Source organism: Bombyx mandarina, chromosome 18 (assembly GCF_030267445.1).
Source record: "Bombyx mandarina strain Sakado chromosome 18, ASM3026744v2".
NCBI lineage: Eukaryota > Metazoa > Arthropoda > Insecta > Lepidoptera > Bombycidae > Bombyx > Bombyx mandarina.
In genome coordinates this window covers 5653014-5672120 of record NC_143224.1, presented here as the reverse complement: position 1 = coordinate 5672120, position 19107 = coordinate 5653014, and the positions used below count along the sequence as shown (strand labels likewise).

The 19107-nt window shown below is 35.2% G+C and overlaps 1 protein-coding gene across 2 annotated transcripts; it reads right to left on the bottom strand.

The window, feature by feature from the left end:
* Window positions 1–69: 69 nt before the first annotated feature.
* Window positions 70–18641, bottom strand: LOC114246358 (protein regulator of cytokinesis 1). Of its 2 annotated transcripts, none has more exons than XM_089734785.1 (14): window positions 18505–18641; window positions 16048–16247; window positions 14483–14603; window positions 14077–14306; window positions 13736–13884; window positions 13170–13337; window positions 12663–12835; window positions 12353–12500; window positions 11812–11940; window positions 11030–11166; window positions 9850–9957; window positions 4536–4671; window positions 3116–3244; window positions 70–1498 (listed from the first exon to the last, which is right to left on the bottom strand). In XM_089734785.1, the coding sequence occupies exons 2-14, from the start codon at window positions 16205–16207 to the stop codon at window positions 1073–1075; spliced, it is 2214 nt and encodes a 737-aa protein (XP_089590911.1). In that variant the 5' UTR covers window positions 16208–16247; window positions 18505–18641; the 3' UTR covers window positions 70–1072. The 2 variants fall into 2 exon arrangements, with proteins under 2 accessions (XP_089590911.1, XP_028034641.2); XM_028178840.2 differs by lacking the exon at window positions 18505–18641 and adding an exon at window positions 16715–16974.
* Between the last annotated feature and the right edge of the window lie 466 nt (window positions 18642–19107).

The following is a 19107-nucleotide window of genomic DNA, read 5'->3' as shown; positions in this document are numbered from 1 at the left end:
ATCTTTATATCTAATAGTTTCAAAATGTTGTCAATAACTCTAGAGGGCTTCGAAATAAAACGAATCTAATTAAAGTATGTAATATATTACAGCCATAATTTACATCATTATATTAAATTGTACATTATCCTAATTAAATTATAGAGAATAAAATGTAAATATTAGTATGTCAAGTTTCGAGTTGCAATATTATTAATTATATTCAAATACTGATAAAAAAAATTAAGTACATACTTCTTGAGTGATATTTTAGAGCTGCCAGATTGCTAAAGTGAATTTTGTCGGTTAATTCAGTTTCATTCATTCAAAATATCTGTTTGTTGCTTTGTTTGTTTACTTAGCGGAGTTTTAAAGAAAATAAAATTTATACTCATGTTATCATATTTTTACTATGAACAACGACAATTTCAATAAACCAAATTTCCAAATTCGTCAACTAAAAATATCCTTTATTATTCCACACATTATATCAATAAAATTCTAAATAATATGACAACCACATAAAACTAATAAAATCAGATATTAAAAACTCACTCAAAACAAACGATATTACGGAGATTCACATGTACAACAGGAAATCGAAACAGATCCAACAACAAAAAAACCTTATCTATGAATGTCAAGTAAACTATAATGAAAATGTCCAAATTGTATTAAATAAAAAATAAAAACTTAGTTTCCGCAAAGAAAACTCATAACATTTACAGTTAAGACATGAAAAAATCATTAGCTTTATTATTAATTAAATAGATTTATACTTGCATACATCAGGTAAAGCAATATCTATAGTTTATATTTCAACTTAATCCTCTTTTTGTGTTAAATCACACGGAATGGGAATGATATCACATTTTTATAATAGTAGACAGATATCAGTAAGTACGATGTTTGCCCTAGAAAAAAATAATATTACAAATTTAATTTGAATTTAAGTGGGAAGTAATTTTCTCGTATCAATATCTCGATCTTGGCATACTGAATTGTGGGTAGTTTCGGAATTTCGTCATCATCCCCATCGTGAGCAATGAAATAATAGTCAAAATATATCCTATAAATTTTTACACAAGTTCCCTCAGATGAGGGGCGGTAGATTCTTAACTCTGACCAAATGCGAGTGAGATTTAGATCGGCTGACGTTGTTCGGGGTGGTTTTCAATGACATTCCCGTCACCGTGTTCTGCCGCTGTAGGTTTACTTTAGTTGCGCTCAATGGAGCCCGGGGCGTCGCGAAACCGTCATTGTTCAGTTTAAGAGCCGACCGCGTTAGTCGCGTGGGTGTGTACAATAGATTATTCTTGGGCGTGACCGCCATTATGTGCTGTATATTCTCTTTGCCTATTTTAGGGGTCAGTGGCGTTTTCGTCCTCGGAGTTTTTTTTGGCGTGACCGGAGAGTTCTCTTCGATCTTTGAACAAATAATCGTGGGCATCACGAGGCCTTCCTGCGGTTTAGGATTGGCCATCGAACTGCGACTGATCTGACGTTCGTTTATACCGTCCTGAAATGAAAATTGATAAATTAAAAAAAAAACGATTAGTATGTATGTCAGTGTGACAGTCGTGTCAAAACGAAAAATACCCACGATATCAGCTTGACAAAAAAATAATATTGATAAGTTGTATTGTAAGGAAATTATATAGTATCAAAAATCTAAATTGGATGAGCAACTTCATGAACGCACAAAAAAACGAAAGACTTCAACGATCAAATTGAATTGAATCAGCTCCACAGAGCTTATAAATTATTATCATAATTACTGGTGGTAAGCAATGATGTCATCAGTAACATTTTCTGTCACAAAGCGATCATGTATCCCAGTTTGAGGAGTAAGGCAGGTATTATAATGTATACTAATATTATAAATGTGAAAGTGTTATTTGTTCTTTTTTCAAGTCGAAATGAAGCAACGGATTGACATGATTTTTTTAAAATGATGATGATGTATTAAGTCAGGGGAATTACATGGGGTAGCTTTCATCCCGAAAAAACATTTCATTACTACGAGAAGCTGTTTTATTATCTTTAGAAAAATTAATTGACACTTTCCCTTGAACAAGCGGGCGAAGCCGCGGGTAACAGCTAATGCGTTATATTTGTGTCTTCATAACTCAGTGCCTCGAGATGAGTGGAGGCTTCGATGCTGTTATGCTTATAGTTTCCGGTAACACTACTTAGATCGGGAACCTACTTGTGAAATAACAAACAAAAATGCCCTTTAATCTTAGATTTTAATCGATATTTCGATTAATCGATCAAGTATCGATATTCAAATGTATCACTCTGTTAATGCATAATAATTCGAAGAACGTGATCAATGAATTTTCCGTGCGTTAGTTATACCGTGTCGTATACTACAATATTGTTACTATTCCAATATTAACAAAACGTATAGGCCACAGCTTCACAGATTTAGATTAACATTATCACGGATCGTACGTATGATTAAATATTAAATGTTTTATTTAAGATATTACTATCATAGACATACTTTTCAGACAGAGCAGACGGTATTCAATAATTCGGGACTTGTATTCAATTATAATGCAAATATAATTCGTTTAGCATCCGGCAGACAAGACCAGCTGTACAAATGCAACCTCCATAAATGCCATTGACAATGTAAACGACTAAGCGTGAGTAATCGCAACCACACTGTATTACATAAATATTTTATTGTTCTAAATGATTATACTATTTATTTATATTTATTACTAGCGACCCGCCCTCACTTCGCTTCGGAAACATTAAATTTTATTATTGATTGATAGGCGAAGCCCGCCATGTTGCGTACGGTACGGCAATAACTGCGGGTGTAAAAAAAGTAGCCTAAGTTACTCCTTATATTTTGAGCTACCTATTAGTGAAAGTCTCATCAAAATCGGTCCAGCCGTTCCAGAGATTAGCCGGAGCAAACAGACAGACAGACAAAAATTGTAAAAAATGTTATTTTGGTGTATGTACCGTATATACATTCATATGCATGTAGTAAAAAGCGGTTATTTCAATATTACAAACAGACACTCCAATTTTATTTATATGTATAGATATCAAAATGCTTGGCTATGAATTAGGAGCAAGCAGTTTGCAGTTTTTTTTTTTTAGATATATAGTTTACCTTGAAATCAGTGTAAGTGGTTAGAAGCGTGGTCTCCATTAGCGGGTCTTTGTTCGAGATTCGTTCGTCTTCAGTTGAGCGCGTCGCGTTCATTGACTTGCGGCTGCTGCTCCGACGCTTGCCGTGAGACTGGAATACATTTTTTATTTTTATTGTTATAACATAAAAACGATCGGGTCCATAAAAAAAAAAAAAAAAAACAATGAGCGCAACACCGACACGCAACTAGTCTTTAAAAGCGATTGTCATTGAATATAAAATAGGGAAAAGGGGTATTATACACAATCATATTTTATTATATTGAACGCATGCATTTACTTTTATTCGTTGAAACACTGTACATAATATCTACTAATATTATAAAGCTGAAGAGTTTATTTGTTTGAACGCGCTAATCTAAGCTACTGGTCCGATTTGAAAAATTCTTTCAGGGTTAGATAGCCCATTTATTGAGGAAGGCTATATGCTATATAATATCACGGTAAGACCAATACAAGTAGAGCACCAATAAAGAATGTTTTAAAATAGAGGTTTAATATTCTATAATTCAAAAATATTTTCACTTTCTACGTAAATGAAGTGGGGGTAAAATTTTGCGTTTTGTCAAAGTAACTATTCCACGCGAACGGAGTCGCGGGCAAAAGCTACTTAATAATTAAAACGCCATTTATTATGGGACGCGTATATTAATTTGACAAAAAAAGATATTCAATTTCTGCTTAGATGGCGCTAACTGATTAGACATGTTGAATTAAAATTAACATGAATCTAGTTAAAATCAGACTTTAAGCTGATATTTTTAAGTGTTAATTAGGTAACGAATTAAGGTTGTTTTATTAATTAAAATTCAGGTAATGTATCACGGCCTTCTACATAAAATCTTTGAACACGAACTCAAGATGCAGTCAAATGGAAATGTCAAGGACAAATTTTACCGTATTCAACACTAAATGGGGAGAAAATTAACTACAACTCAATTTGATATTTAAATGTTATATGATAAATAGGCCGTGACAACTTAACTATTTGCCTCTTATGTTTAACCCATGGTTTGTATGGCAAAATTTTTAATTAAGAATATACTTCCAATAAAATTGTGACTAAACTAAAACGGATTTTACTAATTCACTGAAGTTTTTTTTTATGATTGATGGATCACTGGTGATACGGGGGCCTTTCCAGTTTCACCTGTACAGGTGGACGAGCAAAGGCTCAGCCAGGAGGGGTGGGATTTGCTAACAGCTACCCGAGCGCCTCCGAAGAAGACCTAACAACTCAAGGGCAATTTGCTTTGAGACTAAATCTAAAAATAGTACCTAGTCGAGCGGGCTCACAAAACTCCCTACGATCACTTTAAAGTAAGGTCAGGCGAAATAACAACAATGAAAAGATGCATGTATAATATTTAGAATATACTTACGGTACGCTTATGTTTTAAAATACTGCCGTTGACTTTTGGTGTTTTCTTCCCTTCGTTTCCATAGTCGAGCTTCCTCTTGGCATGGTCACCCTTACCCTCGACTACCGCTCTGGCTGCCAAACGACCACTGATACGCCTGCGATCAATATTTATGAATAAATAATCAAGGTTAGCAGATATTAGTCACTCAACAATCACTAAAAAAAACACTTGATAATTATCGTGATAATTATAAGGTGGTAATAAATAAAAAATCTTAATTTACTAGTATTTTTTATCAGTTATTACGAAATTGTTATAAATTAATAATAATTCTAAACTAATTTTCATGACAACCATAGCTTTTTCAATTTATGATAGTTCTGAATATGAATTGTGGGTGTAATTTTAATAGTGAAAACTGTTTAATTGTGATTGTGAAAACTGTGTGCTAATAAAAATTACGATTTCAAGCCAGAATGAGATGAAGAAATGGTTGTTTACAGATATACACATATATATATTCTGCATTCAAATAGGCTTATACCAATAAATTTTTAATTTGTTGTATAATAAAAAACAAAACAAAATTTAATTGTTGTTTTAAGAAATCTTTTTAGTTTTATACACAAATTTCGGGAGTTATCACCACCATAGCACCACCCTCAGGTATTTTATTTGCATTACAAAGAAACCAACAAATTACTGGAAAATGGACCTAATGCAAAAATGTTCATAAACATATGGAAGGCATTCCACGCAGAGAGAACGCACCACGAGAAAAACAAGTAGATGTTTGCTCACAATCTGCTACGACCTCTAATCATGAGAAAAACAATGAACGAGAAAGTACCTAACGATTGGTTGGCCACTGACTTCGTCTCTGAAGTTAGACCACAAACTTAAAAAAAACATTAACCAATCAAACATAAGAAACATACAGCGAAACTTTAAATGTGATGGTTTGTATTATTTATCTAAAAATATAAATAATCTGGTATACAACATTTTCCCTTTCGAATTATCTACAATTGTTAAGAATTTATTATTATTCACATTTTTGAATAAAAATTGCTATTCTAGCATCTATACATACAAAAATTAATCAGATAACTAATGAAACATCCTTCCACGATCATATTTATAAACTCAGTGTGACAAATTTTAGGAAAGAGGGTCTTAGAAAGATTGATCGACTGTGTAAAAGAAGATATGCGTGAGAAAGTTGTGAGTGCAGTGTCGGTGTATGATAGGCCGGAATAGAAAGAGGAGTTCGGTGAAGGAATAACATCGTGTCGTGGGCAGCCGTTGCAACTATACTGAGACCTTAGAACTCATATCTCAAGGTGGGTGGCGGCATTTACGTTGTAGATGTCTATGGGCTCACGTAACCACTTAACACCAGGAGGGCTATGAGCTCGTTCACCCATGGAATAAAAATAAATAAATAAAATAAAAAATAATGCGGTGACCCCAAATAGCAGGGTAAGGTCAAAGAAGAAAAGGAAGACTATAACACATTTTGGTCTACACTGTAATTAGTATGTTTCACACGAATTGGGAGTTCTTTTTTTTATTGCTTTTGTAGGCAGACGAGCATACGGCCCACCTGATGGTGAGCGGTTACCGTCGCCCATGGACTTCAGCAATGCCAAGGGCAGAGCCAAGCCGCTGCCTACCGCTAATTCAATTTCTTATCAAATCAATTCAAATCAATTTCTTATGCAAAAAAAAGCTTATTGATAAAATATATTATTATGTTACTATATAATATGAAATTCGCTGTAACCGAGCTTAAATAAGTCTAATTGTGTTTAAAAAAAAATATTACTGTCAGCTTCTATTACACATCAAAAAGCAATACTAGTAATTCACTACAGCAATCAAAATAGAACACAATAAAACGCTAATTGGTAAAATGCACGCTCATTTTAATCGACAACAAAAACTACTTAATGCAATTTGTGAGCCTACTTTTAAAACAATATTATGTAACGTTGTAATTACTATACATAAGTGTTACAAGTACAATATTTCTCATTCCCTCTACATTACGAAATATAATTTACTTAGTACGATCATTTATTTTTTTCGTTTTATACCTGTCAATAAAACTTGCCTTAGTCATAATGATGTAATTTATAATCGTATTTTGCTGTACTGTGTTAAGTCACAAACGTGCACTGAAATTATAAAGAAGGAATGAAAAATATCATAACTATAACAATAAATACGTAATAATAAGAATTTATGGAAAATCGAAAATGATTGAATGTAACCGAAGTTTTTTATTTATTGCTTAGATGGGTGGACGAGCTCACAGCCCACCTGGTGTTAAGTGGTTACTGGAGCCCATAGATATCTACAACGTAATGCGCCACCCACCTTGAGATATAAGTTCTAAGGTCTCAAGTATAGTTACAACGGCTGCCCCACCCTTCAAACCGAAACGCATTACTGCTTCACGGCAGAAATAGGCAGGGTGGTGGTACCCACCCGCGCGGAGTCACAAGAGGTCCTACCACCAGTAATAAATTGATTATTGTTTATTGAATTTTAACAGAAAGGCACTGACCACCAATGCAATTGGCCCAGACCGTACTAGCGCATGCCGATACTGAGCGGAAACGAATCATTTAAAAAAAGAAAAAACTTAAAACCTTATGATTCAATTCATTTAGAATCATTAATTGAGAATCTATGAACGACAAATTCTTCGGACTCAAAAAAAAACATTACGCAAACACGAAACATCTGAATCCCCTTTCGTAAAGTTACTAATTATTGTAAAATGTAAAAAATTTGATAAATGAATTTTGGCACAGAATCCAACTGGCTAAGGTTAATGGAGTAAATGCGCCGTCTACACAGGCAGGAAGCCTTAATTTCAATGCGGTAGACAGCGGTTTAACTCTGCCCCTGGGATTGCTGAAGTCCATGGGCGACGGTAACCACTCACCCTCAGGTGGGCCGTATGCTCGACTGCCTAAAAGAGCAATTAAAAAAAAATTGCGCTAGACTTATGACTAATTTAGATTGTTTTTTTTATGACTGAAAGATTACTGGTGGCCCGGATGCCTTTCCAGTTTCACCAGGACAGGTGGGCGAGCAAAGGCTCAGCCAGGACGGGTGGGATTTGCTAACAACTTCTCATTTAGATTGGTTTGCGACATAAACGAGTACTAAAGTTAGGGTTCGACGGACATAAAGCAGTTTAACATAAACACCCAAATTGTTATTAGTTCTTTAGAAAGATCTACTTTACTACAATACCATGAAAGCATAACAAATGAGACTCGAAATATTTCAAAACCTAAACCCTTAAGTCATCGAACATTATTTTATAACAACATTAACAACCGCAAAAGAATTTCCACATTTATACTTTTTTCATTTTCCCTTATTAGTTTATAAGCCGTAATTACTGTTACGCGTTATAAGCAACGAGATTATTATGATCAAATATATACATAATATATAACTGTTATGAACCGCTGCGCACTTATGCAACGCGCGATTAGTTGAGGGCGCGTGGCGAGACCGCTCGCAAAGGTACCGTAATTTTGCTTCGAAATCGTCAAGATGAGATGATCTTATACAACTGAGTCTTCTACTTCGGGACTGAGGATGTGTTGCAGTCACCGTTTAACACGAAGCGGACTATGAGCTCTAAGGCGAAAGCAATAAAAACGCTTTTTGCAGATACTTTTGAATGTCTATTTCGCCTTTATACATATTTATGAAATTGTGCCATCATCTAATTTTCCACATCAGTAACTAAACTAGGATGGTCGACAAGTGTAAATTTATCTATTATAGCTGTACCCGTCTGCTTCGCTGGGCATTTAAAATTAACATTATTATTTCTCACCCCCACAAAGATTCTCGTCATTAACGCCCCCGCAACTGGTGTAGGGAGTCCAACACTCATATAAATATTAGCATATCCATTAAGTGCGTGTATTTTCTACATGGACACCAAGTTTCAAGTCAATCGGATGGTAAGTAGTTATAACGGAACATCCGTAAAAACCATTGTAGATTTATATATCAATACAGATATAGATTTCTGTTTATTGAATACGTGTAAAATGTATGTATCTATTTATATATATTATACAACGGAAGGAAACAAAATTATTCAGATAAATTACATAAGTTAATGTAATATGTGTTCCAGTTTGCACTAGTGAATTGATAAAAGTTTGAATCAATTAACGACTAATATTATTAGCTTTAGAAAGTGTTAAGTTTTAGATTGTCCGGACCGTGGTATCGATTGCGAAAATAAACAAATAATCGGGGACAAGGCACGCGCGGTCATTTGAGCCCAAAATAAGATTCCCTGTCCTATCGGAATCATAGACATTTATGTACATATATATATACTTAACTTTTACTGGTGGTAGGACCTCTTGTGAGTCCGCACGGGTAAGTACCGCCACCCCGCTTATTCCTGCCGTGAAGCAGTAATGCGTTTCGGCTTGAAGAGTGGAGCAACCGTTGTAACTATACTGACACCTTAGAACTTATATCTCAAGGTGGGTGGCGGCATTTACGTTGTAGATATCTATGGGCTCCGGTAACCACTTAACATCAGGTAGGCAGTGAGTTCTTCCACCCATTTTTTAAGCGGGTTGGTGGTATCTGTCCGTGCGGGCAAGTCGTCCTACCACCAGTAATTACGCAAATTATAATTTTACGGGTTTGATTTTTATGACACAATGTTATTCCTTCACTAGTGGAAGTCGATCGTAAACATTTCGTAAGTACGTATTTCATTAGAAAAAAGGGTAGGATTCGAACACCGGTGCTTCGCTAGATACGAATGCACCGGGTGTCTTATCCTTTAGGCCATGACGACTTCAAATGGTCTCAATTACAAGGTCTAGCTGCTTTGACCCTTCAAACACATAATTGCTGAGCGATAGGGACAGGCTTGTGGTACCTACGGTGCGAAGTCACAAGATCAACAGTATATACATTTAAATATGTTCGTAGCAAGAACGTTTGCCCGAATCGAACCCACGACACTCGACCCAGTAGTGAGGGCGGAGTAACAGCTAACGTAGTCTACGACTAGTAAAATGTCCAAAAAACAAATAAAAAAAAAACACCTAATGACACTAGTACTGTCTGGGTTGAATGATAGACTCAAATTAAAACATTAATAAAAGAATTTAAAGGCTTTCTTAAGTTTAAAAAAAAAAAACACCTAATAACACTACTACTGTCCGGGTTCAATGATAGACTCAAATTAAAACATTAATAAAAAAATTAAAACTTTTCCTTAAGTTTAAATTAAAAAAATTATAAGGCACAGATTATCGCTTACCTCTTGACAGTTGTAATAGCAGATCTTTTGAAGGCAGACAGGTTGTTGGTGAACGTGGTGACCGCTTTCGTGGCGCTGCCCGTGATGAGCTGCCTCTTCGTCGGAGGCCTATACGTTATTCGAAGGAACTGTTTACTGTCAGTGTCTACTCACTCAGTCTACTTTAAATGGTGTTTGTTATATCGCACCTTTACAATCGAAGTTCCTTAAACCAAAATTCTTGTTTTTTGGTAAACTTCAAAAATGTTATTGAAGAATTGTAATGATTATAATTTGCGTGATTATTGGTGGTAGAACCTCTTGTGAGTCCGCACGGGTAGGTACCACCACCACCCCGCCTATTTCTGCCGTGAAGCGGTAATGCGTTTCGGTTTGAAGGGTGGGGCAGCCGTTGTAACTATACTGAGACCTTAGAACTTATATCTCAAGGTGGGTGGCGCATTTACGTCATAGATGTCTATGGGCTCCAGTAACCACTTAATACCAATAGGGTTGTGAGCTAGTCCACCTATCTAAGCAATAAAAAAAAATAAAAAAATATTCATTTTTGATTTTAATACTTTATGCCTTAAAGCGCACACCTTAAGGTTTAAGGTATGCGTAAGGTGTGCGAAAAGTGTACTTTTATTTTTAATTTTATAAACTAATAGAATACATTATAAGTAATTCAAAGTATAATACGTATTTTCTTAAAATTTTTAGTTAAGCCACTTCAATTCTAAAGGTGCAATATATTGACTGACACATGGGGTTATTCTATTGACTAATAAAAGCAAATTCTAGGGCATTTTCATGTAAAATTAACGTTAATTATATCGAGTAAACCCACACATTCAATCTCCAGGGGAAAAATGAACTTGCTGCCTACTGCTAGGGACTTACTTTTGTTGAAAGAAACTTGCCATGGCATTGTGGATGCATAGACAGTGATTATGATTTTGAAGGCGCCGTGGCTCAAAAGAAGACGTCTGTGTGTAATTGCTGACGGTTGGATGTAGCCTGTAGTGATATGTAGTCATGCGTCAGGGCGGGCGGTGGCATTCACGTAGTGATGTCTATGAGCTCCGATGACCGCTTGAACCGGATGTGACGTATTCGAGTGGGTAAGTGGCAGTTACTTGTTACTGTCGGCGGTGTGTAAACCGGATGTGACGTATTCGAGTGGGTGAGTGATAGTTACTTGTTTCTGTCGGCGGTGTGCGCGAGGCCGGCGGCGGTGCGGTTCCGCTTGCCGAGCGGCGACGTGGCCAGCGAGCGCAGCAGCGGCGTGGTGGGCGTCAGCGCCTGCTTGCGGGCCGACAGCTTGTTGTGGCGCTCCTGTACAGGGACACGTTTTTATTTTTTTCCTACCTAGCTGAGAGCCTTGAGAGGCTATTTCAGCGTAACCTTAACTAGTAGGTGAGCTCACGGGGCTCAAACCTGACGACGTTGCTAACACGAACCCTAGCAAGAGTCGTGCTTCGTAGAATCTACCACCGGAACGGAAACGCGACCCACTGAGAAGATCCGGCGAGACACTCAGTGGGCTGTATCTGAGGGTTAATTTACTCGTCGAGCCCTTCGTCGCAAGCGACGGGTTCGACGGGAACGATGACCGGAAAGGGATACGCTCCACGTTCAATCAACCAACGTAACTCTAGGATCAATTCTCTCGTGTGGTATCCCAGAACGACATTTTAAGGTAACGAATGTCAGAACCAGAACGATTTCAATAAAATTGTATTTACAATAATTATTATTGATTTTATTTACAGAGATGGGCATTTTGAGTGTTCTTGCCTGAATTCTGCAGATTGCTAGTTAACAGATATTTATCTTTTAAAATTTCATTTGTTAATGATTTTCTTGCGATTCCGAACAGCAACTATTAAGTCAACAAAAGATACAACACAGGACTAAGGAAAAACAATCATAAACATTTTTTTTATATATATATATTGAAAGTTTTGTTACAACACTTACCGCCTTTCGAGCTTCCCACTCGTCTTCCATTAGTTGCAACAGGGGTTTACCATCAACGGTAAAGGTAGATCCTGTCTTGGCTTCGTACTCAGATACCAATTCCCTTAACTGTGCTTCTATTTTCGGAAGCTAAAACGAAATAATAAAAATTACTTACTGTCTACTATAATTCCACTAATAAATTTTATTAAAATACAACTTACATGCCTCATAGCATACTGTTCAATAACTATACCACTTTTATAAATTGTTTCTGACTGAAATTTATTAATGTGAACTAATATGGTACAAACATATCAGCAATACCTGTATTACAGACCACCCTAAAGGTTTCTCCTTAGCTTTAGGTCTTGACTATTAGACCGTGTAGTGTGTTTTAAACAGAGTATGTAAGGAAACTTTGCAACTTCAGATATTAGTGTGATATTAAGTAACAAAAAAAATACAGTTAAGACAGCGAGGAGTTGTAGTGAAGTAACCGAGCCTTTAATCCTAACGAAAATCAAACTATTATATGATGGAATATTAAAAGCTAACTAACATTGCTAGCAATAGCTTTTCTTTCTTTCTCTTCTCGTAGCAGTTGTCCACCTCGGTTGTGGTAGCGGCCAGGCTCGGAAGCTCTCGCCTCTAATTCTGTCATCTTCAGCCACAGATTCTTGCGTGTCAGCACCAAATCAAATATATTCCTTGTAAAATAAAAATATGATTTAATCTAGATTATGTCTCTACAAGGAGAGTAATGGTTTAGATTTCCATATTATTACAGGAGTAAGACAGATAAGAGGGAAAGTAATACAATACTTAAAAAGCCCTTTCAGATACTACAGAGCACAGGAAATATAACTTACTTATTTTCATTGTAAAATTTATTTATCTTTTCAAGATATAATTCATGCAGAGTGAGGGTGTCCTCAGTGAAAATATCTTGGTAGTAATGCACAAACTCCTCACGCTCATCGGTCGAGTACATCACATTGTCCCACATCAACTTGATCTTCGTACGTACATTCGCCACAAACACCTAAACATAAAAGATAGTCTATAGACATAAAATATTTTTGAATCTATCATCAGTCTGTTACTCTTGGAAGAGTAGTTGTGGTCATGTGGAATTCTTGTTTATTAAAGCCTTGACAGATATTTTCTATACTTTGCGAACTAAGGCTGGCACACACTTTGAATCCATAATGAATTCTAAAAATAAAATTATATTTGAAAAACTTATGAATCTTTACTTTATATAACTTTACTAATGAAACATAAGCATTTTTAACAAAATCAGTATTGTTCTTTTAAATTTTGTAATATTTATTAACATTCTGATACACCAACAGCTTCTGTCCAACAAAAAATACCTGAATTTTCTGCCGTTTGATCTGTTCGCATCTCTTGATCTCCTCTTTGATAGCAGATTCAGTCTGAGGGTGACAGCCAGGATGGGCATGAAGGAAGTTCTCTCTGTATATCTGATCTTCATCAAGACAATCCCACAACTTGGATAATTTTTCACGAAGCTCCAGCACCTTTATTTAAAAGATTATTTAGAAGAAGCGAATGAGACCAAATTCCATTTGTGTATTAAAAATTTTAATAAAGCCCTACCATGTTACCTGTTTCATGTACAGTTTTAGAGCTTCTGCGGAGTTTATTTTACTAATTAACTTAACACAATGGTAATAAAAAACTAAAGTTGATATTTTTATAATTATTATATTACAATAATTTTCAAAGCATGCCATTACAATTTTAGACTAAAATGTACTACAAATGTAAAATGTATTACAATGTAACTAGCAAATTACAAGACACTTTTTTTTTATTCATAGCTGATAATAATATAGTTTATAGTGTTGAGTTATTTTATTTTATTAATCAAATTACTGAAAGTGAGGGATGGTGGAGCATGGAGGGATGGACTTACCCTGTTATTAGTCTGCTCAAATTTCTCCTGCAAATCTTGTTGAAGTTTGGCGAGGCGATCCATGTTTAGATCTGTTACTTTAAAATCCACTGATAAAGATGAAGTTACTATATGTTCAAACTTATTATGTGGCTTTATTTGTAGTTTTTCTGAAATTCATAAAAGAAACCCATATCATTCACCATCAATATTTTCTCATTATCAAAAAAACTATAAACAAAATGTTAGGCTCACATTAAGTTGATCTAATATATAAAAAAAACAAGTTTATTATACACACCAATCACTCATCCATATGAACATTATATTTACAATAAATTTCTTCAAACCATGTAGCTTACCCATAATATCTTTGACCTCAACTTGAACATTTAAGAATATCTCCGCTCTCTTATCTCTTTCAGCTTGCAATTTCTCCAGATGATCCTTTAATCTATCAAGCTCTTCTTCAGAGGGGAGTGGTATTTCTTGAAGCTCATGGATGGTAACGCCCAGCTTGTCTACAAGGTCTCTTTGCCATTCTAAAAGCCGTTCCATCTTCATACGACGTTGTTCAACTTGTTCTCTATAACTGTATTGGAACATAGATTTTTTTAAAATATATATTTATGTAAGTAAATGGCATTTGAAGTTATTCTTTCTATTTCTGATTTAAGTTACAAGTACTATGAACACTATTGAATTGAATGAATGAGTAAATGTTATCTAGGCAAATTGGAATAAAAACTAGTACTATGATCAACATACCCAGAGATTTGTTCCTCTAACTCTCTCTTATATTCAACGAGCATCATTTCCTCTTTGAAATCCAATATGGTTATGTCCACTGATAAACATCTGCTAAGTTCTTCAGTTTCCTCTTTAAGTTCTACAATAAAATTTTATATTTAAGTAAACAAACAATTATGACATTGATGCAATCAGTATTTTTAGCATTGAGTGTTATATTATTATATAACCACTCCAATTTTCAACATTCAGTCTATTCCAGTAGATATCAGTGAAATCCTGCAACACTTACTGGTGAAAAAGAATGTTCTGAAACTCTTTTTACTGGTGGTAGGACCCGCACTGGTGAGTGCACGGGTAGGTACCACCACCCTGCCTATTTCTACTGTGAAGCAATAATGCGTTTTGGTTTGAAGGGTGGGGCAGCTGTTTACGTTGTAGATGTCTATGGGCTCCAGTAACCACTTAACAGCAGGTGGGATGTGAGCTTGTCCACCCATCTAAGCTTAAGTGGTAGGCAGCGGCTTGGCTCTGCCCCTGGCATTGCTGAAGTCTATGGGCGACGCTAACCACTCACCATCAGGTGGGCCGTATGCTCGTCTGCCTACAAGGGCAATAAAAAAAAATAAAAAAAAATCTAAGCAATAAAAAAAATAAAAACTCATCCAAATACACTTCTACAGCAGATTATACATTAAACTATTCATAGTTTGAATACTATAAATGGTGTGGTGCTGAGTACAAAGTTTGTTGTATTGGTGAAAGCTTGATGTTATGGTACTGAAACTCTGAGATGATTTCATAGTTTTGAGATTAATGTAACTTAGTTCAGAGCACAGGCTTGCAATTTACCAACTAAAAGTATATAGTACAAGCTTATTCTACTATAAATTCAGAGTGATTGACTTTAAATTTTTAGCTTGCTTAAAGAATCACTAAAATAATTGCATGATTAATGCCGTTAGATATCTAGGTGTTCTACTGATTTTGTTGAATAATCTTTTATCAAGAATGAAAAGAGTATTTGATTATTTTTTGTTGTATTTTACAATTAAGCAATAGGATGACAGATGAGTCTTGTGTTTGTTGCCCAGAAGAGGACTCAACCTTTCACCATCCATGATGACTAATACTGAAAGCTTCTCTATATAAGTCTATGGGGATTAAATTTTTAATTGTGAGGTTTTCCTTTCTAGATATTTTCAAGATAAATTGCACTTCTAACATTCATCGAGCTACCAAATATTGAACACATAAATTTTTTATCACAATACTATTTTCCAAAATGTATTTATATAGATAATGTTATTAATATACAATTCTATTAAGTGGAAGGAATGGTTGTTGGATTTATTGAAAATATCTTACTTCTAGTTTAAGTAACATTTTAATGCAGTAAGCAGTGTAATCAGCTTTTGGTAAATTAGAGAAAGAACTGTATACAATATTTTGCACACAAAACAGTAAAGCTTAAAACAATTCAAAACAACAGACACTAAGTGAAAACAAGACTTGTGAAAGGGGAAGTGTTCATGTGAGTGCTAATAGTGAAGTACCTACTACATAAATTGTGAGTAACTTACTATCGACTTGTCCCTGCATGATTTTTAATTTTTGTCTGGTCTCTGAGATCACATCTCGGTGGAGTTCTTTCTCGATTTGAACGAGTTTTGTTATGTTATTTATTTTGGTGCTATCATCAACACCCAAATGAGACCAGTTTAACCAGAGCTCCTCCATCATTTCACGGATGTTATTAGAAATCTCCTGTAGGACTTCATTGCTGTAAAATTAATATTTAAAACCAATGAAGGATGGTTTTAAAGTTCCTACTATTGTTTTCGTGGTGTTTTCTACTCTTAATATTATTCGTTAATTAACTCAATAGCTCAAAATCATGAATTTCTAAGTAGTACTATGTCATCGGCAATTATGTGTGGATCTGCTTAGAAATAGACAGTGGGTATTGCAGTTGAGGGATAATTTGTATTTTTCTTATTTTCCATTAACGAAACATATATGATTTCTAAGAAAGAATTGAATCTTAAATTGCTTTGGAATAAAAATTTAAATGACAGAAAAATCCGTTATTGATCAGGCTCGATTACGCCTAACCTTTGATGATATGTGAATTGTATAACTTTGTACAAAACCAAAATCTTTTTTACCAACCGCAAACACACTTTACACAACAGATTGATAAACTTAATTCTTGTTAAACGTAGAGTGGGAAACCTTAAAAAAACTTACAACAACTTGTTCACGTCTTCTGTAAATGTAATCATTTTTAAACCTAAGAAACACGAAAAACTTCTGCACTATTAAAACACTGCAACGCTTCTTTTTATCGATTTTACTCAAATATTAGAAAACACTGGCTATAAATTAATAAGTCACACAGATACAGCCATGGGACGTTTGTTTTCAAATTTTCAAAACGTTAAAATCAAGCGACAGTATTATCGCTCTGATTGGTTCTTCACAGACCGCAACCATTGGCTACTAGATTTCGTTCAGAAATATATTTGAAAAATAACACTCTTACAGCTAATTTTGGTTCATCCAATTTTAATATATTATTAGATATGTTTATAACACGATAAATACACGATAAACTTATTTTATGAAGATAAGAAAAGCAGATATAACTTAAGCGAGCATCATTAACGTGATATAACGTATTATTAGTGAACCCGCGCTATTCATTTGGCAATAACAATTTAACAAATTCGAACTCAACAAATACCTACGAGAAGTCGTTAATAAACATTTGTACAGATTTACACTATTTATGAATAAGGCCAATCAATAATCCAGTAATCTGCGTTGCGGACTTTTTGGCGGGAACGCGAAGTGTAGGTAATGAATTATTTTAGTAAAGCCCACTGAGTTTCTCGCCGAATCTTCTCAGTGGGTCGCGTTTCCGATCCGGTGGTAGATTCTGCGAAGCACTGCTCTTCCTAGGGTCAGTGTTAGCAACTCTCCGGTTGAGCCCCGCGAGCTCACCTACAAACGTTAGGGCGAAGCTGAAATAGCCTCTCAAGGCTATCGAAATAGGTAGGAAAAAAAAAAAAATTTTTAGTAACAACACTAACAACTCACATAATTTTACATTGCTTTAAGTTTGAACATGTAATTAAGTGTCTTGTGTATTCTTTTACCTGCTTTGCTAACTAGGAAGAGTTTTGGGATTTGGTAAAGGGAATGGGTTAAGATAAATTTAAGTAACATTTAGAAAGTCAGTAAAATTGCTGCACCGGTTCCTTAAGAACATACAGCTTCATTGCAGAAATAGTCCGGATCACAAGATGACCTAACACTAGTATTTTTTTATTTATTTATTAGTTAGATGGGTGGACGTGCTCACAGCCCACCTGGTGTTAAGTGGTTACTGGAGCCCATAGACATCTACGACGTAAATGCGCCACCCACCTTGAGATATAAGTTCTAAAGTCTCAGTATAGTTACGACGGCTGCCCCACCCTTCAAACCGAAACGCATTACTGCTTCACGGCAGAAATAGGCAGGGTGGTGGTACCTACCCGTGTGGACTCACAAGAGGTCCTACCACCAATAATTACGCAAATTATAATTTTGGGGGTTTGATTTTTATTACACGATGTTATTCCTTCACCGTGGAAGTCAATCGTGAACATTTGTTGAGTAAGTATTTCGTTAGAAAAATTGGTACACGCCAGCGGGATTCGAACACCGTTGCATCAGTAGATACGAATGCACCGGACGTCTTAACTTTTAGGCCACGACGACTTTAAAGTAAGTAGTAAACAATTATGAAAATTATATTTTATTGATAAGTATAATTTTGATTTTTATTTTTAATCTTATTCCTTCACGCGGAAGTATATTGTTAAGTACGTATTTCAACAGAAGAATTGATACCTGCCTGCGGGATTTGAACACCGGCACAGTCCCATCGCTAGATACTACACAAAATCTTCTAGGTTAGACTTATTCCAGATAAAAAGAGGCATAATTAAATTTAATTAGTTTAAAAATGTCACTAACATAGTGCTACTTACTATCTTCATTGATCTCCGGCAGTAGCAGCCGTAGTCCAATATGAACTCAAGGTCAGACAGATGTCATCGTTCCATCTTTTTGGCGGGTTTCTGTCCTTTAACTATCACAGGTAAAATTGCCTACTTTATTTATTGTCACTGCAGTGTAGCATGCGCCCCGTACAAAGCCATTTCTGAAGGTCAATAAGTTCGACAAATAAGTAAGCAGCTTTATTTTAATTTCTTATTTCCGTATTTCTTATTTTGTCTCTGATATTTACTCTGTGCTCCTTGACATTTAACAAGCTTATTTCTGTATAAGTCGATAAAAGTACACGTCTTGTAAATGCATTTTCTACTGGTTGTAAGAATTGCAAGCCCGCACGGCTAGGTTCTATCTTAGATATTTCTAATACCAAATAATTATGGGTTTTGGTTTGAAGGATTAGGAAAGCCATTATACCTTACAACCAAGATTTATATCTCACATCGTAAGGTGGATAGTGGCATCCATATTGTGATGATTACGTATTCGGATAACCACCTAACAGATTTACGCATTAAATAAATAAAAAATATTCAGGTAAAAATACTAGAAATGAATATCCTCGATAACTCTCATTA